General features: G+C 41.5%; 2 protein-coding genes and 1 pseudogene across 3 annotated transcripts in view; all 3 read left to right on the top strand.

Moving 5' to 3' along the window:
* LOC109885827 (S-adenosylhomocysteine hydrolase-like protein 1) overlaps window positions 1-6,762 on the top strand; it is a 72,810-nt gene extending 66,048 nt beyond the window's left edge. Inside the window, exons 14-17 of one of the 2 annotated variants that reach the window (XM_031794759.1) lie at window positions 2,710-2,778; window positions 3,368-3,446; window positions 4,031-4,151; window positions 5,388-6,762. In XM_031794759.1, coding sequence (XP_031650619.1) covers window positions 2,710-2,778; window positions 3,368-3,446; window positions 4,031-4,151; window positions 5,388-5,394 — 276 coding nt within the window. In that variant the 3' untranslated portion in view covers window positions 5,395-6,762. Of the gene's footprint in view, window positions 1-2,709; window positions 2,779-3,367; window positions 3,447-4,030; window positions 4,159-5,387 lie in introns of those variants that run through there. The other variant, XM_031794760.1, reaches the window with a different exon arrangement.
* A 1,477-nt stretch (window positions 6,763-8,239) lies between these two features.
* LOC109885103 (heat shock 70 kDa protein-like) lies at window positions 8,240-19,046 on the top strand (annotated as a pseudogene).
* Window positions 19,047-20,868: 1,822 nt separating this feature from the next.
* LOC109885102 (potassium voltage-gated channel subfamily C member 1) overlaps window positions 20,869-24,313 on the top strand; it is a 55,064-nt gene continuing 51,619 nt past the window's right edge. The window contains exon 1 of the mRNA XM_031794758.1: window positions 20,869-22,302. Coding sequence (XP_031650618.1) covers window positions 21,655-22,302 — 648 coding nt within the window. The 5' untranslated portion in view covers window positions 20,869-21,654. The remainder of the gene's footprint in view (window positions 22,303-24,313) is intronic.

Raw genomic sequence — 24,313 nt, 5'->3', positions numbered from 1 at the left:
ATAGTGTGTACTCTACTGTGAGGGGATAGTGTGTACTGTGAGGGGATAGTGTGTACTGTTAGGGGATAGTGTGTACTCTACTGTGAGGGGATAGTGTGTACTGTGAGGGGATAGTGTGTACTCTACTGTGAGGGGATAGTGTGTACTGTGAGGGGATAGTGTGTACTCTACTGTGAGGGGATACTGTGTACTGTGAGGGGATAGTGTGTACTGTGAGGGGATAGTGTGTACTCTACTGTGAGGGGATAGTGTGTACCGTGAGGGGATAGTGTGTGCTGTGAGGGGATAGTGTGTACCGTGAGGGGATAGTGTGTGCTGTGAGGGGATAGTGTGTACTCTACTGTGAGGAGATAGTGTGTACTCTACTGTGAGGAGATAGTGTGTACTCTACTGTGAGGGGATAGTGTGTACTCTACTGTGAGGGGATAGTGTGTACTCTACTGTGAGGTGATAGTGTGTACTGTGAGGGGATAGTGTGTACTGTGAGGGGATAGTGTGTACTCTACTGTGAGGGGATAGTGTGTACTGTGAGGGGATAGTGTGTACTCTACTGTGAGGGGATAGTGTGTACTGTGAGGGGATAGTGTGTACTCTACTGTGAGGGAATACTGTGTACTGTGAGGGGATAGTGTGTACTCTACTGTGAGGGGATAGTGTGTACCGTGAGGGGAAAGTGTGTACTGTGAGGGGATAGTGTGTACTCTACTGTGAGGGAATACTGTGTACTGTGAGGGGATAGTGTGTACTCTACTGTGAGGGGATAGTGTGTACCGTGAGGTGATTGTGTGTACTGTGAGGGGATAGTGTGTACTGTGAGGGGATAGTGTGTACTGTGAGGGGATAGTGGTACTCTACTGTGAGGGGATAGTGTGCACTCTACTGTGTGGGGATATTGTGCAATCTACTGTGAGGGGATAGTGTGTACTGGTGAGGGGATAATGTGTACTGTGAGGGGATAGTGTGTACTGTGAGGGATAGTGTGCACTCTACTGTGAGGGGATAGTGTGTACTGGTGAGGGGATAATGTGTACTGTGAGGGGATAGTGTGTACTGTGAGGGATAGTGTGCACTCCACTGTGAGGGGGGTAGTTTGTACTGTGAGGGGATAGTGTGTACCCTACTGTGAGGGGATAGTGTGTACCCTACTGTGAGGGGATAGTGTGTACTGGTGAGGGGATAATGTGTACTGTGAGGGGATAGTGTGTACTGTGAGGGGATAGTGTGTACTCTACTGTGAGGGAATACTGTGTACTGTGAGGGGATAGTGTGTACTCTACTGTGAGGGGATAGTGTGTACCGTGAGGTGATTGTGTGTACTGTGAGGGGATAGTGTGTACTGTGAGGGGATAGTGTGTACTGTGAGGGGATAGTGGTACTCTACTGTGAGGGGATAGTGTGCACTCTACTGTGTGGGGATATTGTGCAATCTACTGTGAGGGGATAGTGTGTACTGGTGAGGGGATAATGTGTACTGTGAGGGGATAGTGTGTACTGTGAGGGATAGTGTGCACTCTACTGTGAGGGGATAGTGTGTACTGGTGAGGGGATAATGTGTACTGTGAGGGGATAGTGTGTACTGTGAGGGATAGTGTGCACTCCACTGTGAGGGGGTAGTTTGTACTGTGAGGGGATAGTGTGTACCCTACTGTGAGGGGATAGTGTGTACCCTACTGTGAGGGGATAGTGTGTACTGGTGAGGGGATAATGTGTACTGTGAGGGGATAGTGTGTACTGTGAGGGATAGTGTGCACTCCACTGTGAGGGGGTAGTTTGTACTGTGAGGGGATAGTGTGTACCCTACTGTGAGGGGATAGTGTGTACCCTACTGTGAGGGGATAGTGTGTACCCTACTGTGAGGGGATAGTGTGTACTGTGAGGGGATAGTGTGTACTGTGAGGGGATAGTGTGTACTGTGAGGGGATAGTGTGTACTGTGAGGGGATAGTGGTACTCTACTGTGAGGGGATAGTGTGTACTCTACTGTGAGGGGATATTGTGTACTGTGATGGGATAGTGTGTACTCTACTGTGAGGGGATAGTGTGTACTGTGAGGGGATAGTGTGTACTCTACTGTGAATACATACTATCCCCTCACAGTACACACTATCCCCTCACAGTACACATTATCCCCTCACAGTACACATTATCCCCTCACAGTAGAGTACACACTATCCCTCACAGTAGGGTACACACTATCCCCTCACTGTAGAGTACACACTATCCCCTCACTGTAGAGTACACACTATCCCCTCACTGTAGAGTACACACTATCCCCTCACTGTAGAGTACACACTATCCCCTCACAGTACACACTATCCCCTCACAGTAGGGTACACACTATCCCCTCACAGTAGGGTACACATTATCCCCTCACAGTACACATTATCCCCTCACAGTACACACTATCCCCTCACAGTACACACTATCCCCTCACAGTAGAGTACATACTATCCCCTCACAGTAGAGTACACACTATCACCTCACAGTAGAGTACACACTACAACCTCACACTACAAATGATCTCTGATAATCTGTTTTGATTTGAAAGGTGTTTCCCTGAGAATGGCTTTGCAATTGACCACTGTTTTGATGTAGCTCCTGTGTGTGTGTGTGTGTGTGTGTGTGTGTGTGTGTGTGTGTGTGTGTGTGTGTGTGTGTGTGTGTGTGTGTGTGTGTGTGTGTGTGTGTGTGTGTGTTTTGTTTCCTACAGGGTCGTCTTTTGAATCTGAGCTGTTCTACAGTGCCTACATTTGTCCTGTCTATCACAGCCACTACTCAGGTGAGACATATTGTCCTGTCAATCACAGCCACTACTCAGGTGAGACATATTGTCCTGTCAATCACAGCCACTACTCAGGTGAGACATATTGTCCTGTCTATCACAGCCACTACTCAGGTGAGACATATTGTCCTGTCTATCACAGCCACTACTCAGGTGAGACATATTGTCCTGTCTATCACAGCCACTACTCAGGTGAGACATATTTTCCTGTCAATCACAGCCACTACTCAGGTGAGACATATTGACATTGTTTATTTACATTAGAGACCGATCCAATCAGAACATCGACACATAGAAATACAACAGTTAGATGCATTGTATCATCACAATTGAACTTTCACCGGTTTTCAATGGCTTTTCCCCAGATGTACACATTCTAGTTTATTTAGAGTCATTCATTGACATTAGAAATACTGGGATGCATGGCATTACAGACGTGGTACTTGTCCTACTTCAAGTGTTGGCGGTTTGCTGAAGACGAGACTAGAGGTACTCTGTTCTCCTGTTGTTCTGCTGCTACCTGAGCTTTGTGAGAATGGGATGTTGGCAGCGTTGAGACTCTGTGGTGGTTTGTGTCTCTCTGCAGGCCCTGGCTCTGATTGAGCTGTTCAATGCTCCTGAGGGACGCTACAAACAGGATGTCTATCTGCTGCCTAAGAAGATGGGTAAGACCATGGCACCCTATTCCCTATATAGTGCCCTACTTTGACCATGACCCATAGGGCTTTGATTAAAAGTAGTGCACTAAATAGGGAATAGGGTGCCATTTGGATTGAACTGAGCCTTATTGATTAAAAACGTAATAAATACTGTAGATATCAAATCATAATAAACACTGTAGATATCAAATGTTAATAGTGTAGATATCAAATCATAATAAACACTGTAGATATCAAATCTCGATGAATAGAAACCACTCACAGTTTTCAATGCTCAGTTTGTTGTGTGGTTCAATGTCACAACCTCAAGCTTTTTACCCATAAAACGGCATTTTCCAAACAGAAGTGTTCCTGTGTCCCAAATGGCACCCTATTCATTATGTAGTGCACTACGACCATATCGGCCCTGGTCAGATGTTGTGCACTACATAGGGAGTAGGGTGCCATTTTTGGGAAACACCCATTTACTCTTGTTGCAAATCCATCTCAGTAATCATTTCACTGAAAGGTCTACCTACACCTGTTGTATTCGGCGCATGTGACAAATAACATTTGATCTACCGCGTCACAAAGCCACCCATGTATTTCAGATGAGTATGTGGCCAGCTTGCATCTGTCCAATTTTGACGCCCACCTGACAGAGTTGTCTGATGAGCAGGCGAAGTACATGGGTCTGAACAAGAACGGCCCCTTCAAACCCAACTACTACAGGTATTGAGAAATGTTGGCATACACACACACCTTACTTATTCCCTCCCTGTTACATTTCTCCTAGTCAGCTCGGGGATTCGAACCAGCGACCTTTCAGTTACTGGTCCAACGTTCTTAACTACTAAGGGTACCTGCTGACTGTTGTAACATTGGTGTTGAAAAATAGCTCTGGGATAGGTTTGGAGTGACTGTCAAAGGCAAACTAAACCATTAGGCTATGACTACAAACAAAGGAATAGAAACTAATATATAAAGGATTAAGTATTTGGTGAAAAGGAAAGGACAACTCCTATAAGGAATTTGATATAGAAACGGTAAAGAACCACTGACTGGCTGACATACAGAACCCTGTGATACACAACTGGTTAAGCCACACAAAAAGAACCAGGTCAGCTTTAAAAAATCAAAATCAAAACATTCTCTCAAACATTTCAGATAATGGTTTCCTCTGTAATTACGCTGACAGGTGAGGCTATTTTAAGTGGGGGTGGGTAGAATTCCCGCCTTCCTTTCTAGTGTGGTGATTGGCTGTTGGGGAAATCAGTCAAGTAGGAGTGATCTGGTTTATTTATTTTTTTGTTTTTTTTTGTTGATTGAGTAGTTTTAGGGGTAGTAGTTTTAGGGGTAGTTGTGTGGGGGGTAGTTGTGTAGGGGGTAGTAGTTTTAGGGGTAGTAGTTTTAGGGGTAGTTGTGTGGGGGGTAGTTGTGTAGGGGGTAGTTGTGTAGGGGGTAGTCGTTTTAGGGTAGTAGTGTGGGGGGTAGTAGTTTTAGGGTAGTAGTGTGGGGGGTAGTTGTGTAGGGGGTAGTTGTGTAGGGGGTAGTAGTTTTAGGGTAGTAGTGTGAGGGGTAGTTGTGTAGGGGGTAGTTGTGTAGGGGGTAGTAGTTTTAGGGTAGTAGTGTGGGGGGTAGTTGTGTAGGGGGTAGTCGTTTTAGGGTAGTAGTGTGGGGGGTAGTAGTTTTAGGGTAGTAGTGTGGGGGGTAGTTGTGTAGGGGGTAGTAGTTTTAGGGTAGTAGTGTGGGGGGTAGTAGTTTTGGGGTAGTAGTTTAGGGGTAGTAGTTTTGGGGTTCTGTGAAAGGGACATGAAACATCTTGTGGGACAGCACAAATCATATTATATTTATGGTTCTGTATGGCATGGATATTGGCTTCCTTTTGTGTGTGATTTTTAAAAATAATAAATCCCACTGTAGTTATATGATTGTTTTTAATGAAAGATATATTGTCTATGCTCCAAGGTATTGACAGGAATGGACAATGCGGTGACCTGCAACCAACATCTGAGGGAGAGAAAAAAAGAAAAAAAAAGATTAATTCTCTATTTTATTTTCTAAATTGTTACAAAAAGGGAAGAATAATTATTTTGCTTTTAATGCCGAATCTAAACTGTATTATTAACACTGTCGGGCATAATAATAATAACATAATATCTAACTTGTCTGTTAGGTATATGAATCAATTCATGCATTTCAATCATATGAAACAAGAGCAGAAACCAATATGTATGTTCCAAATGGCACCCTATTCCCTATATAGTGCACTACTTTAGACCAGAGCCCTATAGGCCAGGGTCAAAAGTAGTGCACCAACTAGAGTAGAAGGTTCCATTTGGGACGTACCCCAAGAGAAGTAACCATAAACAAAAAAATCGTCAGTCATATATTTTTTTAAATACTCTTGTTTGCATGATTTTATCTTAAAAAATGATTCATTAATTGTTGCTAATGCTAATTGTTGCTAAATCACAATGTTTATTTGTTGGCGGCTGGTGGGAGGAGCTATAGGAGGAGGGGCTTATTGTAATGGTTGGAACGGAATACATGTAACGGTATAAAACACATCAAACATATGGTAATCACATTAGACTCCGTTCCATTAATTCCATTCCTGTCATTACAATGATCCCGCCCTCTTATAGCTCCTCCCACCAGCCACCACTGATGTTTATTCATGGTTAATTGTCAATGTACTGTAGTTTTATCTGCTCCTGAAAGTCATATGGTGGTGCCAAATTATTGGCCGTACAGTTAGAGAGGAGAATGAGAGGGATATGTTTCCACACACACACAAACACACACACATTGTCAGCGCACTGACATCTTAAATAAAGTACATTCCATGAGCCAGAATTGGTGTTGTGAGCTCTTTTTTTATGTCTAATACAGTATTTGACAAGTGTTTCATAACTGAAACAAGGCCTTGATGAAACTCGCTGACTGGTATCTGCATATACATACCTGTCATTAATGTCAGAGTGTGAATATGCCTTCTGAGCCATTTGCTTATCAGGTGACCTTCAACATTCAGTTCAACTCATTTGATTAAGAGTTCATATATTAGAAAAATTCCAAGATTTTAGATTTGAGGTTATTTTCAAGTTCTAGAAGAGGTCTGTTGGCCTATAGTGACCTACTATATATAATCCGTTTCTTTTCTGCTTCTGTTCATTGTTAAATAACTTATGTGTCAACGTGTGATAAGGTACACTTCATATGTTCGCCTATTTCTGCTTCCATGTCCTTCTTTTTTGATCAAGTAGAGGATTTATACTTCTCTTGTGACTGTTGTATCTATTAGATATCAGCAATAAACTCTAAATACTAAATAAAAACATACAATTTGTTTGTAGACTGATTTGCTGAGTGAGTTGAGTGAGTGAGTTAGTGAGGTGAGTGAGTTAGTGAGTTGAGTGAGTTAGTGAGGTGAGTGAGTGAGTTGAGTTGAGTGAGTGAGTTGAGTGATTTAGTGAGTTGAGTGAGTGAGTGAGTGAGTTAGTGAGGTGAGTGAGATAAAGAGAGGCCTGAGAAGTCCACCTGACAATAGTTGTTGTTGTTTACGTACAGTGAGCTCCAAAAGTATTGGAACAGTGACCAATTTTTAGTTGTTGTTATTTGACTCTGCACATTGTGATTTAGGTGTGAAATGATACAATGACTATGAGGTTAAACTGCAGAATGTCAGCTTTAAATTGAGGGTATTTTCATTCATATCGGGTGGATACAAAGGTAAAATACTAATATTTTGTCCCTCTACAAACTTGTTGGATGCATTTGCTGTTTATTTTGTTTGTGTTTTGTGTTTTATAATTTTATGCCCAATATAAATGTAATTGTAAATAATATATTGAAGTCACTTTTATTGTAAATAAGAATGGAACATTAAACTACTTCAATACACATATAAGTTCATTTGTCCCAATACTTTTGGTCCCCTAAAATGGGACTATGTACAGAAAGTGATGTCATTTCTCAACGGTTCAGCCAATATGGATGAAAATATCCTCAGATTAACGCTGACAGTCTGTACTTGAACCTCATCCCCATTGTATCATTTCAAACCCAAAGTGCTGTTCACTGTCCCAAAACTTTTGAAGCTCACTGTACCTTTTTGATGCCAGTCAGGCCCTGAGGCCCATGCCTAAAACTCATTTCCACATCTTGTTTATAATGCTCTTTTGCACGCTTTCCTGAACCTGCCTAGTTGTACCGCTTTTTTTATATTCAAACAGTCCAGCGTGTTGACTGTCCGCCCTGTGTTCATCGCTACTGGTTCGGTGTCGGGTTGCGTCGATGGGGCCTAGAATATTCACCGGCTTTCCCAGAGCTGGCTGCAGTTACTAATATTACTGGCTTTCCAACAGCGCCCCCTGTCTGCAGTTACTAATATTACTGGCTTTCCAACAGCGCCCCCTGACTGCCGTTACTAATATTACTGACTTTCCAACAGTGCCCCCTGGCTGCAGTTACTAATATTACCGGCTGTGTCACAAACTGTCACAGAAGATGTGCGATCACTCTAGAAAGGTGCTTTTAGTATTTAAAGCCATACCTTTTGGGGTAACCACATGACTCAGAAGCAAGGCCCAAACGGGGTGAAAATACTCAGGACTCATCCAAGATCCTTCAATATCTCAAGAGAAGAACAAGCTGTCAATCACTATAAGTACGGTTATTCTATAACGCTACAATGCTGATACTGTGGCAGTTTTTAGATAATGCCTAAACAGTTAACGTACATATGTATTATGTAAGTTATGTTCCTAATCTTACTCATGCAGGAACTAAAAAAAAGAATACAAAAATAAACCAAGATGTCTTCATCAAAGGGAGTATCCATTGGCATTGACCTGGGCATCAGATACTCCTGTGTGGGGGTGTTCCAGCATGGCAAGGTGGAGATCATCGATGACGCAGCAAAGAACCAGGTAGGTCCCACTTCTGTCTGTCTGTCTGTCTGTTTATGTTTTAATAAATGCTTCCATGTGATAGTCTCTGGGATCAAATGTTGATCAAATCTTGTGGATGCATGTATTGTTTTGTTTACCCAAACTAACATTTAATTGTAATTAATTTCAATGCAGGTGGCCATGAACCCCACCAACAAAGTGTTTGATGCAATAAGCCTGATCGGCAGGAAGTTCAATGACCAGGAAGTTCAACGACCAGATCATTCGGTCAGACACGAAGCTGTGGCCTTTCTAAGTACATTTAACATGAATTATTAATTTATTTACCATTTTTAAGAATACAAGATCTAATTTATTACAATAAAGCACTAATCCTTCAACAAATGGAAACATCACAAACAAATAAAAAACTAAAACACATACAGGGTTACATATATACAGGGTTACATATATACAGGGTTACATATATACAGGGTTACATATATACAGGGTTACATATATACAGGGTTACATACATACAGGGTTACATATATACAGGGTTACATATATACAGGGTTACATATATACAGGGTTACATATATACAGGGTTAGATACATACAGGGTTACATACATACAGGGTTACATATATACAGGGTTACATACATACAGGGTTACATACATACAGGGTTACATATATACAGGGTTACATACATACAGGGTTACATACATACAGGGTTACATACATACAGGGTTACATATATACAGGGTTACATATATACAGGGTTACATACATACAGGGTTACATATATACAGGGTTACATACATACAGGGTTACATATATACAGGGTTACATATATACAGGGTTACATATATACAGGGTTACATATATACAGGGTTACATATATACAGGGTTAGATATATACAGGGTTACATACATACAGGGTTACATATATACAGGGTTACATATATACAGGGTTACTACATACAGGGTTACATATATACAGGGTTACATATATATACAGGGTTACATATATACAGGGTTACATATATACAGGGTTACATATATACAGGGGTAATATACAGGGTTACATATATACAGGGTTACATATATACAGGGTTAGATACATACAGGGTTACATATATACAGGGTTACATATATACAGGGTTACATATATACAGGGTTACATATATACAGGGTTACATACACACAGGGTTACATATATACAGGGTTACATATATACAGGGTTACATATATACAGGGTTACATATATACAGGGTTACATATATACAGGGTTACATACATACAGGGTTAATACATACAGGGTTACATACACACAGGGTTACATACATACAGGGTTACATATATACAGGGTTACATATATACAGGGTTACATATATACAGGGTTACATATATACAGGGTTACATACATACAGGGTTACATATATACAGGGTTACATATATACAGGGTTACATATATACAGGGTTACATATATACAGGGTTACATATATACAGGGTTACATATATACAGGGTTACATACATACAGGGTTACATACATACAGGGTTACATACATACAGGGTTACATATATACAGGGTTACATATATACAGGGTTACATATATACAGGGTTACATACATACAGGGTTACATACATACAGGGTTACATATATACAGGGTACATATACAGGGTTACATACATACAGGGTTACATACATACAGGGTTACATACATACAGGGTTAGATATATACAGGGTTACATACATACAGGGTTACATACATACAGGGTTATATATATACAGGGTTACATATATACAGGGTTACATATATACAGGGTTAGATACATACAGGGTTACATATATACAGGGTTACATATATACAGGGTTAGATACATACAGGGTTACATTATATACAGGGTTACATATATACAGGGTTACATATATACAGGGTTAGATATATACAGGGTTACATATATACAGGGTTACATACATACAGGGTTAGATATATACAGGGTTACATATATACAGGGGTTACATATATATACAGGGTTACATATATACAGGGTTACATATATACAGGGTTACATATATACAGGGTTACATATATACAGGGTTACATATATACAGGGTTACATATATACAGGGTTACATACATACAGGGTTACATATATACAGGGTTACATATATACAGGGTTACATATATACAGGGTTACATATATACAGGGTTACATACATACAGGGTTAGATACATACAGGGTTACATATATACAGGGTTACATACATACAGGGTTACATACATACAGGGTTACATACATACAGGGTTACATATATACAGGGTTACATACATACAGGGTTAGATACATACAGGGTACATATATACAGGGTTAGATACATACAGGGTTACATATATACAGGGTTACATACATACAGGGTTACATACATACAGGGTTAGATACATACAGGGTTACATATATACAGGGTTACATATATACAGGGTTACATACATACAGGGTTACATATATACAGGGTTAGATACATACAGGGTTACATATATACAGGGTTACATACATACAGGGTTACATATATACAGGGTTAGATACATACAGGGTTACATATATACAGGGTTTACATACATACAGGGTTACATATATACAGGGTTAGATACATACAGGGTTACATATATACAGGGTTACATACATACAGGGTTACATATATACAGGGTTACATATATACAGGGTTACATATATACAGGGTTACATACATACAGGGGTTAGATACATACAGGGTTAACATATATACAGGTTACATACATACAGGGTTAGCATACATACAGGGTTAGATACATACAGGGTTAGATATATACAGGGTTACATATATACAGGGTTACATATATACAGGGTTACATAATATACAGGGTTACATATATCAGGGTTACATATATACAGGGTTACATACATACAGGGGTTACATACATACAGGGTTACATATATACAGGGTTACATATATACAGGGTTACATATATACAGGGTTACATACATACAAGGGTTACATATATACAGGGTTACATATATACGGGGTTACATATATACAGGGTTACATCTATACAGGGTTACATATATACAGGGTTACATACATACAGGGTTAGATACATACAGGGTTACATATATACAGGGTTACATATATACAGGGTTACATATATACAGGGTTACATATATACAGGGTTACATATATACAGGGTTACATATATACAGGGTTACATACATACAGGGTTACATATATACAGGGTTACATATATACAGGGTTACATACATACAGGGTTACATATATACAGGGTTACATACATACAGGGTTACATATATACAGGGTTACATATATACGGGTTACATACATACAGGGTTACATATATACAGGGTTACATATATACAGGGTTACATACATACAGGGTTACATACATACAGGGTTAGATATATACAGGGTTAGATACATACAGGGTTAGATACATACAGGGTTAGATACATACAGGGTTAGATACATACAGGGTTAGATACATACAGGGTTACATACATACAGGGTTAGATACATACAGGGTTACATACATACAGGGTTAGATACATACAGGGTTACATACATACAGGGTTAGATACATACAGGGTTAGATACATACAGGGTTACATATATACAGGGTTAGATACATACAGGGTTAGATACATACAGGGTTAGATATATACAGGGTTAGATATATACAGGGTTACATATATACAGGGTTACATATATACAGGGTTACATATATACAGGGTTAGATACATACAGGGTTACATACATACAGGGTTACATACATACAGGGTTACATACATACAGGGTTAGATACATACAGGGTTACATACATACAGGGTTACATACATACAGGGTTACATATATACAGGGTTAGATACATACAGGGTTACATATATACAGGGTTACATACATACAGGGTTACATACATACAGGGTTAGATATATACAGGGTTACATACATACAGGGTTAGATACATACAGGGTTACATACATACAGGGTTAGATACATACAGGGTTAGATACATACAGGGTTACATACATACAGGGTTACATATATACAGGGTTAGATACATACTGGGTTACATATATACAGGGTTACATACATACAGGGTTACATACATACAGGGTTACATATATACAGGGTTACATATATACAGGGTTAGATACATACAGGGTTACATATATACAGGGTTAGATACATACAGGGTTAGATATATACAGGGTTAGATACATACAGGGTTAGATACATACAGGGTTACATATATACAGGGTTAGATACATACAGGGTTAGATACATACAGGGTTAGATACATACAGGGTTACATACATACAGGGTTACATACATACAGGGTTAGAGGGTTACATACATACAGGGTTACATACATACAGGGTTTACATACATAAGGGTTACATACATACAGGGTTACATACATACAGGGTTACATACATACAGGGTTAGATACATACAGGGTTAGATACATACAGGGTTACATATATACAGGGTTAGATACATACAGGGTTAGATACATACAGGGTTAGATATATACAGGGTTAGATATATACAGGGTTACATATATACAGGGTTACATATATACAGGGTTACATATATACAGGGTTAGATACATACAGGGTTACATACATACAGGGTTACATACATACAGGGTTAGATACATACAGGGTTACATACATACAGGGTTACATACATAAAGGGTTACATACATACAGGGTTACATACATAACAGGGTTACATACATACAGGGTTAGATACATACAGGGTTAGATACATACAGGGTTACATATATACAGGGTTAGATACATACAGGGTTAGATACATACAGGGTTAGATATATACAGGGTTAGATATATACAGGGTTACATATATACAGGGTTACATATATACAGGGTTACATATATACAGGGTTAGATACATACAGGGTTACATACATACAGGGTTACATACATACAGGGTTACATACATACAGGGTTAGATACATACAGGGTTAGATACATACAGGGTTACATATATACAGGGTTACATATATACAGGGTTACATATATACAGGGTTACATACATACAGGGTTAGATACATACAGGGGTTAGATACATACAGGGTTACATACATACAGGGTTACATACATACAGGGTTACATATATACAGGGTTACATACATACAGGGTTACATACATACAGGGTTACATACATACAGGGTTAGATACATACAGGGTTACATACATACAGGGTTACATACATACAGGGTTACATACATACAGGGTTAGATACATACAGGGTTACATACATACAGGGTTACATACATACAGGGTTACATATATACAGGGTTACATATATACAGGGTTAGATACATACAGGGTTAGATACATACAGGGTTACATACATACAGGGTTAGATACATACAGGGTTACATACATACATGGTTACATACATACAGGGTTACATACATACAGGGTTACATACACACAGGGTTACATACACACAGGGTTACATACACACAGGGTTACATACACACAGGGTTACATACACACAGGGTTACATATATACAGGGTTACATACACACAGGGTTACATACACACAGGGTTACATACACACAGGGTTACATATATACAGGGTTACATACACACAGGGTTACATACACACAGGGTTACATATATAGGGTCACATACACACAGGGTTACATATATACAGGGTTACATATATACAGGGTTACATACACACATACAGTTGAAGTCGGAAGTTTACATACATTTAGGTTGGAATCAATTAAACTTGTTTTTCAACCACTCCACACATTTCTTGTTAACAAACTATAGTTTTGGCAAGTTGGTTAGGACATCTACTTTGTGCATGACACAAGTCATTTTTCCAACAATTGTTTACAGACAGATTATTTCACATATAATTCACTGTATAATTCCAGTGGGTCAGAAGTTTACATACACTAAGTTGACTGTGCCTTTAAACAGCTTGAACAATTCCAGAAAATGATGTCATGGCTTTAGAAGCTTCTGATAGGCTAATTGACATCATTTGAATCAATTGGAGGTGTACCTGTGGATGTATTTCAAGGCCTACCTGCAAACTCAGTGCCTCTTTATTTGACATCATGGAGAAATCAAAAGAAATCAGCCAAGACCTCAGAAAAAAAGATTGTAGACCTCCACAAGTCTGGTTCATCCTTGGGAGCAATTTCCAAATGCCTGAAGGAACCACGTTCATCTGTACAAACAATAGTATGCAAGTATGAACACCATGGGACCACACAGGCGTCATACCGCTCTGTCTCCTAGAGATGAACATACTTTGGTGCAAATCAATCCCAGAACAACAGCAAAGGACCTTGTGAAGATGATGGAGGAAACCGGTACAAAAGTATCTATATCCACAGTAAAAACAAGTCCTATATCGACATAGCCTGAAATGCCGCTCAGTAAGGAAGAAGCCATTGCAAGCCGAAGAACACCATCCCAACCGTGAAGCACGGGGGTGGCAGCATCATGCTGTGGGGGTGATTTGCTGCAGGAGGGACTGGTGCACTTCACAAAATAGATGGTTTTATGAGGAAGGAAAATTATGTGGATATATTGAAGCAACATCTCAAGACATCAGTCAGGAAGTTAAAGCTTGGTCACAGATGGGTCTTCCAAATGGACAATGACCCTAAGCATACTTCCAACGTTGTGGCAAAATGGCTTAAGGACAACAAAGTCAAGCTATTGGAGTGGCCATCACAAAGCCCTGACCTCAATACTTTAGAGAATGTGTGGGCAGAACTGAAAAAGCGTGTGTGAGCAAGGAGACCTACAAACCTGACTCAGTTACACCAGCTCTGTCAGGAGGAATGGGCCAAAATTCACCCAACTTATTGTGGGAAGCTTGTGGAAGGCTGCCAGAAACATTTGACCAAAGTTAAACAATTTAAAGGCAATGCTACCAAATACTAATTGAGGCTATGTAAACATCTGACCCACTGGGAGTGTGAAGAATGAAAATAAAAGCTGAAATAAATCATTCTCTCTACTATTATTCTGACATTTCATAGTCTTAAAATAAAGTGGTGATCCTAACTTACCAAAGACAGGGAATTTTTACTAGGATTAAATGTCAGGAATTGTGAAAAACTGAGTTTAAATGTATTTGGCTGTGTAAGGTGTATGTAAACTTCTGACTTCAACTATACCTACTACCTACCTACCTACCTACCTACCTACCTACCTACCTACCTACCTACCTACCTACCTACCTACCTACCTACCTACCTACCTACCTACCTACCTACCTACCTACCTACCTACCTACCTACCTACCTACCCTACCTACCTACCTACCTACCTACCTACCTACCTACCTACCTACCTACCTACCTACCTACCTACCTACCTACCTACCTACCTACCTACCTACCTACCTACCTACCTACCTACCTACCTACCTACCTACCTACCTACCTACCTACCTACCTACCTACCTACCTACCTACCTACCTACCTACCTACCTACCTACCTACCCTACCTACCTACCTACCTACCTACCTACCTACCTACCTACCTACCTACCTACCTACCTACCTACCTACCTACCTACCTACCTACCCTACCTACCTACCTACCTACCTACCTACCTACTACCTACCTACCTACCTACCTACCTACCTACCTACCTACCTACCTACCTACCTACCTACCTACCTACCTACCTACCTACCTACCTACCTACCTACCTACCTACCTACCTACCTACCTACCTACCTACCTACCTACCTACCTACCTACCTACCTACCTACCTACCTACCTACCTACCTACCTACCTACCTACCTACCTACCTAACCTCTACCTAACTACCTAATACCTCCCTACCCTATCCTACCTACCTACCATACCTACCCTACCTAACTACTACCTACCTACCTACCTACCCTAACTACTACCTACCTACCTACCGTACCTACCTACCTACCTACCTACCTACCTACCTACTCTACCTACCTACCTACTACCTAACCTACCTACACCTACCACTATCTCTACCTACCTAACCCTACACTACCTACCTACCTACCTACCTACTACTACCTGACCTACTACCTACCTACCTACCCTACCTACCTACCTACCTACTCTACCTAACCTACCTCCTACCTACCTACCTACCTACCTCGTACATACCTACCTACCTACCTACCACCTACCCTACCTACCTACAGGGTTACATACATAAAACTGTATTTGAAAAGTTTGAGTATATCAATAGATGACCTTGTTGTTCTCACCCTTCAAGGTGACCAACGATGGTGGGAAGCCCAAAGTCCAGGTGCAGGACAAGGGAGAGACCAAGGCCTTCTACCCCCGAAGAGATGTCCTCAAGTCGGGGAGGAGTACAAGGGAGAGACCAAGGCCTTCTACCCCCAAAGAGATGTCCTCAAGTCGGGGAGGAGTACAAGGGAGAGACCAAGGCCTTCTACCCCCGAAGAGATGTCCTCAAGTCGGGAGGAGTACAAGGGAGAGACCAAGGCCTTCTACCCCCGAAGAGATGTCCTCAAGTCGGGGAGGAGTACAAGGGAGAGACCAAGGCCTTCTACCCCCGAAGAGATGTCCTCAAGTCGGGGAGGAGTACAAGGGAGAGACCAAAGCCTTCTACCCCCGAAGAGATGTCCTCAAGTCGGGGAGGAGTACAAGGGAGAGACCAAGGCCTTCTACCCCCGAAGAGATGTCCTCAAGTCGGGGAGGAGTACAAGGGAGAGACCAAAGCCTTCTACCCTGAAGAGATGTCCTCAAGTCGGGGAGGGAGTACAAGGGAGAGACCAAGGCCTTCTATCCCCGAAGAGATGTCCTCAAGTCGGGGAGGAGTACAAGGGAGAGACCAAGGTCTTCTACCCTGTAGAGATGTCCTCAAGTCGGGGAGGAGTACAAGGGAGAGACCAAGGCCTTCTACCCTGAAGAGATCTTCTCAAGTCGGGGAGGAGTACAAGGGAGAGACCAAGAACTTCTACCCTGAAGAGATGTCCTCAAGTCGGGAGGAGTACAAGGGAGAGACCAAAGCCTTCTACCCTGAAGAGATCTCCTCAAGTCGGGGAGGAGTACAAGGGAGATACCAAGACCTTCTACCCCCGAAAAGATCTCCTCAATGGTCCTGGTTAAGATGAAGGAGATTGCTGAGGCCTACCTGGGGCCAGAAGTAGTCCCAGCCTACTTCAACGACTCCCAGAGGCAGGCTACTAAAGACGCTGGGGTGATCTCTGGACTGAACGTCCTGACGAGCATCAATGAGCCCACAGCGGCGGCTATCGCTTACGGCTTGGACAAGGAAAAGAGAGAGGAACGCAATGTTCTTATCTTTGATCTCGGCGGAGGCACCTTTTGACGTTTCCATCTTGACCATCGAGGACGGTATATTCGAGGTGAAGGCCACAGCTGGGGACACACACCTGGGAGGGGAGGACTTTGACAACCACCTCGTCAACCACTTTGCGGAGGAGTTCAAGAGGAAGAACAAGAAGGACATCAGCCAGAACAAGAGGGCAGTGAGAAGGCTGAGAACAGCCTGTGAGAGGGCCAAGAGAACCCTCTCCTTCAGTTCCCAGGCCAGCATTGAGATCGACTCCCTCTTTGAAGGCATCGACTTCTACACCTCCATCACCAGGGCTTGGTTTGAATAACTCAACTCTGAGCTATTCAGGGGAACCCTGGACCCTGTGGAAAAAGCCTTGAAAGATGCCAAGATGGACAAGGCCCAGGTCCATGAAATCGTTCTGGTTGGTGGCTCCACACGAAATCCCTAAGATCCAGAAGCTCTTGCAGGACTTTTTCAACGGAAAGGAACTCAACAAGAGCATCAACCCAGATGAAGCGGTGGCATACGGCGCTGCCGTCCAGGCGGCCATCTTGATGAGCGACACCTCTAAGAGGTGTCCTTATCTTCTTGGACGTGGCTCCTCTGTCCCTGGGCATCGAGACAGCAGGAGGGGTCATGACCGCCCTAATCAAACGTAACACCACCGTCCCCACCAAGCAGACCCAGATCTTCTCCACGTACATTGACAACCAGCCAGGTGTGCTCATCCAGGTGTACGAGGGAGAGAGAGCCATGATAAAGGACAATAATCTGCTTGTGAAGTTTGATCTCACAGGTATCTCTCCCGCTCCTAGAGGAGTTCCCCAAGTCGAGGTGACCTTCGACATCGACGCTAACGGCATCCTGAACGTGTCGGTGGTGGATAAAAGTACAGGCAAGGAGAACAAGATCACCTTCACCAACGACACGGGGCAGCTCAGCAAAGAGGACGTTGAGAAGATGGTGCAGGACGCCGACAAAATACAAAGATGAGGATGATGCCCAGAGGGAGAAGATAGCAGCCAAGAACGGTTTGGAGTCCTACACATTCAACATGAAGAGTAGTGTAGAAGATCCAAACCTGGCAGGGAAGGTCAGCGAGGATGACAAGAACAAGGTTGTTGAGAAGTGCAACCAAACTATCTCCTGGTTAGAGAGGCTGAGAAGGAGGAGTTTGAGTACCAGCAGAAGGAGCTGGAGAGAGTGTGTAACCCAATCGTATCCAAGCTCTACCAGGGGGGGGGGGGCGGGAGGGGCTCCTCCCATGGGGAGCTGTGGAAGCCAGGCCGGGGGCGGGGCTAGCTCTCAGGGCCCTACCATTGAGGAGGTGGACTAATCAATCAATCACTAAAAAGAGACCTGTTTATGATAGAACTACTGTTTGTCAACTAGCTTTGCATTCTTAGAACGTTGCGTGTACATAGATTTGCTGTCACTACAAGAGCACTTTAGGTTGTTGTGTCAACTTCAACCCTAAATGATATGATCACATGTTAAACCAATATTAATTATGAATGGGCTATTTTTTTGTTATTCATTTAACTTGTTACAATAAAGATACAAAATAAAAATGTTTTGTTAGTCACTCTTTTCATTAACACAGTCTCATATTTACAGTTTAGGACTAAATAATATTACCTTTCAAATTCGTCATACAAAATAACAAGTACTATACTCACATTTTATAAACAATTTACTGTACAACATTACATAACAGTGGTTCTCTTAGCATTTTAATTGCTCACAAGATAATTTAATTTCTGGTATTAATATTGACATTGATATTCATACCTACTTAATTGTACATGTTTGGATAGATGACTCACTCTATGCCCACAGAACGACTATTGACTCAATTCAAGAAAAATTGTATGCATCCCAAAATGGTAGTGGACTATGTAGGGAGTAGGATTTCATTACTCTTCAAAATGATGGGAACCAATATGACCACTAGATGGCAATCTTAGGTCACCAAAGAAACACCTTTTCAAAATGCCAACAAACGCCGTTCCTTTTGAACCTGTTCACCTGTTGGACCAGACTGGCTTATGAAATATGAATATGCTAATCTTTTCCTAGAATAGCTCTGAACCGACTTTAACCCCTAATCAGACTGTGTGAGCTGAATTGAACTGAACTGAATTTGTATTTGCGTATTCGAAGAGGATGCCACATGAACGCATTGATATTGTAAAACATGTCTTTCCAAAGTGGTCCTAACGTTATGACACAACAGGTAGTGTTAACCCTTATTCTAACCTTGTGAAATTGTTGGTTATTTTAAACAGGCAACACAAATTGATAAGGATTACTTGGTGGTGATGAGTTATGTGTATATATATACATTTTATTTATTTTTATTTTTATTTTTATCTGTCTTGTAAATGAAGGATGAAAAAAAAGGGATTATTCAACGAGCATCAGTGAGAGGAAGAGAACATTCTAGAGCAATGAAGAACTGTGCAAGCATCGCTGCTGATTGCAAAGGAATCCACATGTTATTGAGAGATGTCTTTCTTTATACAAGTGGCTACTGCGCTCAAATGACTGATTTAAATGCTCCAGTTAACGCAATTATTTTTGGTAGATACAATGATGTGGGGTAAACGTGCTTGGCATGGTCTATAGAACACGAGTGAGTCCGCGTGAGGAAATTGTACAGTCTAAAACACACATGTTGCCATACAAAGAGCAGTTGTAAAATAAACGATGTTTTTTTCATGGATCTCCCAATAATGTGACTTTGAATTCATATACATGTGTGTGGGTGTAGGTGTGTCTGTGTGAATTCATTGTTTTAGTTATCCTAATTGAAAATCAATATATGTAACGATGGATAGCCTACCTGTCCTCAGCCTACATTGTGGCACACAGATATAGTACCATAATAGATATGCGTGAATCTACAGTCATTTTAAAGCCCATACTAGTACTACTCACGTTTTCTAATTATATAAACGGAAATCACGAATATATTTAAAGGAGTGGTATATTATAGAACAAAATAATCTCTCATAAAGGCTCAAATTAACCAGACTAGAAAGGGTTAATTTATCGAGTCTGTTGCGAGCCTCAGTCGGCGCTTACAGGGAGGGCTGGCTGTGTGTCGTCTGTCTGACTGACTATGGTGTGGTTGAGCTGAGGGAGGAGGGAGGATACTTCTGGTTGGGGAAGCAACAGATCCTTAATGTTCCCTGAAAAACAACCTCACATCACATCTCATTCGCCTCCAGGAAGACATCATCGCAAATTGATGGAATATTCCAAAACACGCGTCGCGCGCATTTAGTCATTTAGATCATTATTGGGGTCAACTTCCATGTTTAGGAAATGTGTTTTAAAAAATTGGGGGGGGTCTGGCGGATTTTGTGATTTTTGTGAATTTTCGGATAAGGAATAATGCAACAATAGGTGAGGACCTTGGGTTATTACTCAAAAAAAATGTATCTAGAAATAGACTTTCTTTAAATTGGCACATTTTGTAGATTTGATGTAGAATAAAACACTCCCAATATTCCATAGCATAATCTGAAACTATCGTTGAAGGTCGCCAAGTATCCATGACTGAACTGTTGAATCTTTGAAGCCTATTTTCGGCAACAACTTATTTTATTTATAGACATTATTCAACAAATATTTTGACCACAAAAGCCTGCCAGATATTATATAGATGTTTTGCGATTGCAACCTATAGATAAGAGTCGTTAGGAGAGTTGTAGCTTTTATAACAGGAGGTTTTAGTCAAGGGCACTCTCTCTGCCTGCCTGCCGCTCGCATTGGACTTGTTGAAAGCAACAACTGTCCCTGGTACAGTTGGATACATGAGTAGTATTATAACAAGGACTGACATGAGGAAAAACTCAATTGTCACCGTGTGATTCACCGAGATATAATAACTGAATAACAAATTAACGGAATAACCAACCGTCTCTCCATCTAAATCTATGATTAACTCGGTGTGTGTTTCGTCTTACCGAGGACGCAAATCAGGCAACAAACCTCCGTCCAAGACATGCCTGAAGGAAGAGATGACCAGGGGGGAAGACTCTGAAAAAATAATCATCAATGTTGGTGGCACAAGACACGAAACCTACAAAAGCACAATTAGGACCCTACCGGGGACGCGCCTGGCATTGTTAGCCGACCCGCCAGAGCCAGTGAACAACCCAGACACGGACTCCCTCCCACCGACTCCCTCCCAACCCAGATCCATATCTCCATATCCAACTACAAACGAGTTATTTTTCGACAGGCACCCTGGCATATTCGCTTATGTGTTGAACTATTATAGGACTGGCAAGCTCCATTGCCCCGCAGATGTCTGCGGGCCTCTTTTTGAAGAGGAGTTGGCGTTTTGGATGATAGATGAGACCGACGTGGAGCCGTGTTGCTGGATGACATACCGGCAGCATCGGGACGCAGAGGAGGCGCTGGACATATTCGAACCACCGGACCCAGATGACACGGACGATGAACTACCCAGACGGTTCGGCATTGAGGACTGCCCGGACAGATCGAGGGGATGCTGCGAAGTTTGGCAACCAAAGATATGGGCACTCTTTGAGGACCCCTACTCATCCAGGGCTGCTAGAGTAAGTTTACTCTTTTTTTCATATTAATACTATTGTAATATATAGCAATATGCTTCCTGTTCATAAACTCCCACAGTAAGTCATTAGAATCATGCAACGCAATCAACAGGTGTTCTAGAGCGTGTCATTTTCGCGCGCAGTGAGGCGCCGCTGACAACCAACAGGTGTCTGTTCTCTCACTACTGCTGCGCGACAACAAGACAGTAACAGGACAACATGTGCTATTGTGGAAATAACATCATGGAATGATGATATTGTCTCAAAGCTATATTATTTTTACTGGGGGTTCGTTGTTATGCATAATAAGTTATATTTCTTACCCACAAAGTTACAATTAATAGAGCTACCTATGACATGAGAAGTCTGACCAGAATGCAATCTATTGCATTATGCTCTATATTATTAAGGGGCTACTGAGTAAATCATTCAAGTTCAATTCTGACCTTGAAGTCTTAGGCCTGGCTATGTTCAAGTTCAAATGTGACTGTCTGGCACCCACATGGTATACAGCCAGTGTGACAGCATGACTGGTTGTTATCTCTGTCCTGACTGGTTGTTATCTCTGTCATGACTGGTTGTTGTCTCTGCCATGACTGGTTGTTATCTCTCTCAGTCTCTGTCATGGCTGGTTGTTATCTCTGTCATGACTGGTTGTTATCTCTCTCAGTCTCTGTCATGACTGGTTGTTATCTCTGTCATGACTGGTTGTTATCTCTGTCCTGACTGGTTGTTATCTCTGTCATGACTGGTTGTTATCTCTGTCATGACTGGTTGTTATCTCTGTCATGACTGGTTTTTTACTCTGTCATGACTGGTTTTTATCTCTGTCATGACTGTGTCATAGGCCTATGTGTGATATGCGATAGTTGTAGTCTCATGCCCTCTTATATGTCTCCTATAAGTGATTGATGATAAGTCTTTAAAATGAGAACATCACTTCAGTAACAGTATACCATTTGGTAACCTTATTGGGAAATCTCTTTACTTTCATGACAACATACTATATCACATATAGCCTATGATATATGATTTGGTAGCCTATGTAATTAAGAGAATTGTCCTTTGATTAATTATCATATAAACTATGCTATGACCATAATAAGAACCATAAAAGGTGGACCAGATGCTGTTTTGTTCATAATAGTTCATGTTAACCTTTTCCAGCCGGTTGAGATGATCTTTGATATCCAGCTACATATTTTCCCAGAGGACATTGTCTTATGAGGCAGAGATGTGAGAGTTTAACAGCTAATGGCTTCTCAACAAAGGCAGAGAGAGAGAGAGAGAGAGAGAGAGAGAGAGAGAGAGGAGAGAAAGAGACAGGTTATCGAGGCAAATTTGAAGGCAGGTACCATTATACACTGTGCTCTATACCAGCAGCTGCACGTAATTGGGAGGCAAGGCCAGGTTGTTGTATGTATTGTGATCAAGTGCATTCATCATTTGATTTACCTGTGATTGCATTCAAGGAGAATGCCCTACAAGCCATAGGCTTTCTATCATGTCTATTGACAGTTGTAAAGATTTATGTTAACTGTGCAATGTTGCCTTCAAGGCCTTGGTGGAAGGGACATTTTTCTTTTCAAGATGGCACAGCAGTCTTCTCTTCTCAAAATAGAAACAGGATATTTTCCATTCATATATTAAGTCAACATGTTACACTGTTCTGTTCTACCAGACAGCTTAGTTCCTTCTGGCACGTACAGTCTGTCACAGTGCAGAGAGCAGACAGACATCACGTACAGTCTGTCACAGTACAGAGAGAAGACAGACATCACGTACAGTCTGTCACAGTGCAGAGAGCAGACAGACATCACGTACAGTCTGTCACAGTGCAGAGAGCAGACAGACATCACTAACAGTCTGTCAGTCCAGAGAACAGACAGACAGCAGACAGACATCACGTACAGTCTGTCACAGTGCAGAGAGCAGACAGACATCATGTACAGTCTGTCACAGTGCAGAGAGCAGACAGACATTACGTACAGTCTGTCACAGTGCAGAGAGCAGA

Source organism: Oncorhynchus kisutch, linkage group LG17 (genome assembly GCF_002021735.2).
Source record: "Oncorhynchus kisutch isolate 150728-3 linkage group LG17, Okis_V2, whole genome shotgun sequence".
In the NCBI taxonomy this organism is placed as follows: Eukaryota; Metazoa; Chordata; class Actinopteri; order Salmoniformes; family Salmonidae; genus Oncorhynchus; species Oncorhynchus kisutch.
This window is presented reverse-complemented; position numbering and strand designations above follow the sequence as displayed.